At 32.8% G+C, this 6,918-nt stretch overlaps 1 protein-coding gene across 1 annotated transcript; it reads right to left on the bottom strand.

The window, feature by feature from the left end:
* Window positions 1-287: 287 nt before the first annotated feature.
* Window positions 288-6,670, bottom strand: LOC114394978. The gene is made up of 10 exons (XM_028356662.1): window positions 6,269-6,670; window positions 5,548-5,633; window positions 5,284-5,391; window positions 4,541-4,623; window positions 3,906-4,039; window positions 3,445-3,494; window positions 3,074-3,166; window positions 1,549-1,640; window positions 773-879; window positions 288-633 (listed from the first exon to the last, which is right to left on the bottom strand). Exons 1-10 carry the CDS (start codon window positions 6,491-6,493, stop codon window positions 592-594), a joined length of 1,020 nt encoding a protein of 339 aa, XP_028212463.1. The 5' UTR covers window positions 6,494-6,670; the 3' UTR covers window positions 288-591.
* Between the last annotated feature and the right edge of the window lie 248 nt (window positions 6,671-6,918).

Raw genomic sequence — 6,918 nt, forward strand, 5'->3', positions numbered from 1 at the left:
GTCAAAATTGGGTCAACGATGTTAAGAAATTGTACATTATAGCTACTTAAAACCGCTTAGTGACGGTTTAAACCACCACAAAACGCACATTTAAATAGTAGGACCAACTTTAGACGATAAGACTACTCAAATTAATTTAGACGACGAGAGTAAATTGAAAAGATTTTAAAAATTAGAAGATCAAATTGAACTTAAAAGAAATTAGAGGACTAAGTCAAATCAATTTTAAAAATTAAAGGAACACATTAAACCTAAAAAAAATGAAGAACCAAATCAAACATAAAAAATAAATTAGAGAACCAATAAACTAATTTAACTTTTATTCTATTCCGTTTTGTTCTCCTCTACTCCGTTCAACATTGGATATCCAAATGAAGCCCTAGTTCTTGTCAACCTGGGCCTGCTGAAAATTTTAAAGTGCATAGCATATTTTACCTGTCGTGGTAAATTATTATTACTTACTTCACTGTCCCAAACAGCAATCTGATTATGTCTTACAACAGGGAAAGGAGCACAGATAAACAACGAAATGGATTTGTATTATATACTGTACATGATGCTCCACATCCATGCAAAGGATAAAATTTTCCATCAAGTTGCCTGCAACAATTCTCTGATATCGTACCCTTGAAGCTATATATACAAACAGAGGAAGAAGCATTCTTAGTACTGAAAAAAAGTTGATTGTAAAAACTAACAGGATCTGCATATTGGTACCACTGTACCAGTAAACCATACTAAGCAAACACATACATAGTGTTATAGTTAATACCTGCAGAAAAGTAAGAAGTAATATAACTCCTGAATTCCAAAAAGAATGGATAGTGATGGGAGTGAGAAGGTTGTGAGTTTGAGCATATGAAAACCCCAAAGCAGTCCCTACACGTGTCACAAATTTCTGTTATTTTCTTCAGTGGATGGAGGAACAATTGCATCTTTCAAGAGCAAGTAGATTTTTCTATTTCTACAAATACTTACAAAAGTATCATTGTTTTCACTTTATTTTCTATATTCAAATACTTGTGTAGGAAATAATGAAAATGACAGAAAATATGTAAATAAAACAACAAAACAATTACATTTTTGTAATTATTCGTGAAAATAGAACTGAACACAGAAACATTTTCTTAAGTCAAACAAACCTATTTTCTTTTTTTTATTTCCCCTTGTTCAAATTAAATCATAGTATATTCAGTGTCTACCCAAACATTATACTCCCTCCATCCCTAATTATAAATCCTTTTCAAAAATTTGTTTGTCCCTTTTTATGAAATCCTTTTCTAATTTCTAGATGCATCAATTTTTTTCCTACATATCCTTAATTATTCTCTCTCCAAACATTAATGAGAAACAATTAGATGAATAAAGAGATAATAAAAGGGTAATCTTGGAATTATGGTACAAATAATTGGCCGATTTAATGTGATTAACTAAATTAACTACTTTTCTTAAGGGGTGTGAATCAGTTGAAATGATCTTATAATTAGGGACCGAGGTAGTATTAGAAAACTTCATTCTAAAACATGTTATCATGTATTTACACGATACCTAGAACAAACAACTGGGGGAATTCTCCAGGAGTGAGATGTGCAAGGGCAAACAAAGCAGCACTAATGACAACAGCAACTGGCGTAGGAACCCTACAGTGAGAGTGATGAATGAGAAATGTTGTACCAGTAAGTAACAATCAATTCACAAAACATACTTAAACAAACAAGTTTGGGCATCCATGATGCATCTCAGTAAGCTAAATCTACTAATTTTGCACACAAATATATTCACTGATATAGATTAAAATTTACATAGAATAAGTTCAAGTTTTGATCTAGCCTAACATTGCTAGTCCAAATAACTCAGACCAACACACTACTAGTTTACACATTAAAAATGAAATAAAAAACAAAATATGACCTTATGATAATACTGTTCTTAGAACTGTTCAGAATCCATGAGTAATCATTTTTCCTCAAGATCACTAATCAATAAATAGTAAAATACACACCACAATAAATTTTCCCCAATTGAAGATCCAATGATGGCAATGAAGAATATAAAGCATGTTTCAAACATATATTAAAATAGTTAACTATATGGTTTTGTTTGGGATTTGATTATATCGGGTTTAGTTATCTTATATATATATATATATATATATATATATATATATATATATATATATATATATATATATATTAACAGGGCTTTGACATTTTCAGGCCACCTAGGCAAGAACTAAGAAAATCCAGAGAGTAAAACTGAATCAAATTTTAGTAGGCAGTGAAATGATGAAACTATCAGTCAGTTTCAAAATCTTTTCTTCTCACTTGACATTGCTATTTCTCTTCTCCCTTTCCAATTATCCCTCTTGGCTCTTGCACAGTCTATATCTAGAGTCAGGGCATAAATCAGACAATTCTTCACATATTTTTACTATAATAACATACAGTACAGCAGTCTCATTTAAGAAACCTCCGTATGCTTTTATATAAAGTATAGACAGTATTTTGAAAAGCTTAAGTTTGTGTATAAACAAGTAGTGCTGCTAGTGCATTAGTTGGAGTTTTATGACTACAAGTTGGTAAGTTGGACCTTAAAAATATCTAAGACCAACCATCCCCAGTTCCCAATGTATATGCTATATAAAATCTCTAAACTTTCATATATTAAAGCTCACCAAATTGATTGAAGAACTACCACCTAAATTATGAGTCCTAAGACACCAATCTGGACGGAAACTTAACTGGAAGGAAAAATAACAACTACCTACCACAATGCAAACTTCACTAGTTCACTATGCATCCTAATCAACTTCTACTTCGTTCAAGGATAAGCTAACCACAACATAGCTGAAGCTGCACTTGTTGAAACCTTCTCTGTTCAATTATCTAGTCGATGAATATCTAATTCAAAAAGAAAAATAGAAAAAGTTTTACTTTCAAGGCAAGTGGCAGTTTCTTTAACAATATATTTTATTATGATATATGGAAATAATGAATGCAAAAAGGAAAAAAAAAGCTTGATCAATAAATGTCATGGAAATAAATGGAAAGGAAAAAACATGAGGCAAATATACCACTTAGTGAGGGAAGTCATAAAAAATCCTCGAAATACAGTCTCCTCAAGGAGTGGAGCAAGAACACCTGTGATGCCCACCAAGCAGGCAGTGCTACAAGGAAAATAAATGCAATCAATCACTTACTTGAGAATCTGGGATACAGAACCTAGATGGAAACTTTAAAAAAAAAAAAAAAATCCATTGATAGAAGGCTACAATTTAAAATTTCAGTCCACAACAGCAATTGTCAACACAATGTTGTGGTTTTAGATAACTATGCAACTGCAATTTGGCTGCATAAGCCATATTTTACTGCAATTTCTGTAATCAAAGCATAACTGAAGTCACAACTGCAATTTAAAATACGGGAACAGAATATCTTAAATTACCTGAGATTTGAAGATCCAATTAACGGAAGCAAGCGAACAAGAGCATCAGTCTGAAAAGTAGTTCATAGAAGCATATAAGAGATATCCACAATATTATAAATCCGTAAAAACTAAACCCTGTTATATAAGCCAGTCTTTAACAGAACAAAGTAATTACTCTTATCAAGACAGATTTGTGCTGCTAAGGTACACAAGGATAGTTGATTCATACTCATCATTAGATAAAGCTAATCTGATCTGCCACTAGTTAGCTAGGATGATCAATACCATGATGGCTAGTTGGAAACATACTATAAACAGCTGTGATGTAATTCTAAGATCAGTGGTTCAATACAAATTCAATTTGAAAATCAGTGACCCTAAATTGCCTCCTCCCATACTACAAAGAAAATAGTTTAACAAATAGAAACTAAGAATTACATCTGCATCTGCCTGTAAAATTTCAAAAATAGAACATGAACCTCTCTTTGTGGGGTTTCTCCATTGAAGAAAGACACAGCAACTCCGGTCAATGAAATGGCAAGTATGGCACCAGCAAGTCCAACTCCAGCCCACAAAAGCCAACCCTTTTGAAGATTGAAAGGCTCCCTCAAATCTGTAACAATGTTTTTACCATTGAATGGAAAAAGGCATCAGTGTGTACATATTTAATTCTTCAAAATATAAGTCAATTGCAAACTAAACACATGATTAAAATGAGATTTAAACTGACATGATGCAACAACAAGACAGAGAGACAGCATATTTATCAAGGCACAAACTGGTTCGTATTGGTAGCAGTGAACTTAATTAAATTATTAATACTTTCATAAGTCTTAAGTCATGATACCAGTCATTAATATAAACATTGAATAATAACTCTTGGATGAGAATTGTCTATAAGCGCAATCAATCAACAGCTCTAGATGTATTAAAATAATAATAAAGTCTGTATTGAAATTCATGCTGAAGTTATCTTAATATTATTTTCAGCTCTAGATTGACCGTGCCTATAGGCAGTAGGCACTACACTCACAGCCTCACGCAAGTATTGCTCACATTAGAAACCTTTTGCATGTATCCAAGATATAATTGAAAGGTTCTTAAAGTATAATACCATATTTGAAGAAGTCTTCAGGAAGTGGTTGGAAAGTGTTGGCAACACTATATATGATTCCAAGTACAACAGCAGTAGTGATGCTGCCAAGACAATAATAGGAGAAAATAAGAAAGTAATCCAAAACTTTATGTACTTTGTCTTAAACACCCGAAAGAAAATTGGAATAATTGTAGGTACAGACAGTAGAAAGGTCAAAGGTGTTTCATACTTCTATCGTTTATAGATGGATCTAGTTGCCTCCATACTTCCCAACATAAGGCAACTAGTTAACAAGACAGATATCTGAAGTTTAAAGCTGTTGGAAAAAATAATAGTTAATGCACGTAGGAAATAGTATGCTCATATATCACATGATAAAAGCATTTAGTGTTTGAGTATTAAAGTCTAGGGAGTTGCAGTCTATTAATATTATCCTAGGAAATAGTCTCCATTAAGTCTATCAAGAGCCTATATATGTGGATGATATGCAGAACCTCCCTCTCTAAAATCCCCCTTCTAAAATTCAACAAAAGCAAATGTCATAGAGTAAGCATAAGATAGTAAATGACTGCCTAAAAACTTATTGCATATCAGTCACTTCCATGAACATCATGTGATATTGCTATATAAATTGTGGCTTCACATATTCACAAGAGAATGACTCGTAAAGAACAAATCAGAACCAAAAAGTGGAAGCTGTTTCACAGTTTACCAACCAACTTCCAGAATTACAAAGCTAAGAGTCCAAATTAATTGCGTACCTCTGATCAAGTAAGAGTATCTCTGCCTTGTCATCTAAACTTAGCACATCAGGTTTGATCCCGAGATATGGTAAGGCAATTGCTTCAGTCAAACCTGCCAACACAAAACTGCCAGGGAATAAATTAATGGCCCAACATAGAAATCAATTATAGCATGCAAACCATTTGACAGTATACATAAGAAGTCTCTAGATGACATCTTCCTCAGTAGATTTGCATTATTTCAAGTCTGATATGAAATCACAACAGCTATTCAAAACACACCCAAATCCACAGGCAAGAGAGGTCAATGAAACTGTTTGCCATTCCCAAGGCACCTCCCATCGCCTGAGAATAGGCCATCCCGATTCCTGAAAAAGAAAAAAAGAACAATACAAGTAATTTATACAATATTATTTATATAGAATTTGATTAGAATGTACTGATGTTATAAAAGTTGTTTACATTGTCATTTAATAGTAAATTGTCATGTATTGTAAGATGGTAAGATTACTCACTAATGTAATAATTACATAAAAAGTCATATAGGTGATTTCTAATTGATTGACAGTATAAAAATCTCTATAGACTGTATGAAATTAAATTCTTTCAACAGCTATTTGCTAAGGGAAACATAAAGACCCTAAAGACATCACATCAGTGGCACATTATCATATATTATTGTAAACAAAAACAAACAGCATAAAGACCTCTAACTCATCGGTGCCACTGAAAAACACTCAAATCCACTCATGCAAAGGGAACCATACTATCATAGTAAATTTGGTTATTGAATTAACCAAAAGCCTAATCACCAAATACCCACATTAAAAATACATTTTCTTATTCATTTTTTAACCTGTCACAACTCACAAGTTGCATACAAAGTTATAAACATTTCATCAAACAACAATTCCCACCATAGTTTATAAAAGGAAATTCAGGGGTAATTGTGCAGGAAACAAAACTAAATTAATATATAATATAAGAAAAGCTGAGAAATTGCCTTGGAGTCAGATTTGTCTTCAGTGTTAAAGAAGCAAACTGAAGGAAGAACCCTTTTGGAACCCAAACTCAAGTGGCGCTGGAGAGACGGGTTTCTATGGAGAAATGCGTGGCTTTGCTTTGAAATGGTTTTGAACGAAGACCAACAAAGCTTGTGGGAACTGAAGAGGGTGCAAGGTGATGGTGAATGCAGAGAAGAAGCAATAAACATTAAATTTAAAACCATTATGAGAGGTGGAGAGTTTGGAACTTGGAATAGTGTTTGCAAAAGAAGTACTTTGAGTTTTTTTAGTCCTTTTGATGATGTGCACTCGAGCAGGAGGCAGAGTAGCCAGGAGATAAGGCTCGTCAGTGTCACAACACTTCGGCTTTATTAGTTGAAGTGTTGAACTTGGAGTCTTGAAGTTGAAGTACTTGAAAAAATGTTGGATGGAATAATGATTTATATTTTTATCCTCAGCCATTTGTTTTTTGTTTGAAGTGTTAGTCAATTTTTTTTTATATACAACAGTAGCATTGAGATTTAAATTTAGGATTTCACCTCATACATAATACTTCAAACCCCTCGCCATTACACGATCCCAGTGATAAGTGTCAGCCAATTTAAATATAAGTAAAATTAATTAATTTTTTTATGAATTAAATAAAAAT

This window comes from Glycine soja, chromosome 18 (genome assembly GCF_004193775.1).
Source record: "Glycine soja cultivar W05 chromosome 18, ASM419377v2, whole genome shotgun sequence".
In the NCBI taxonomy this organism is placed as follows: Eukaryota; Viridiplantae; Streptophyta; class Magnoliopsida; order Fabales; family Fabaceae; genus Glycine; species Glycine soja.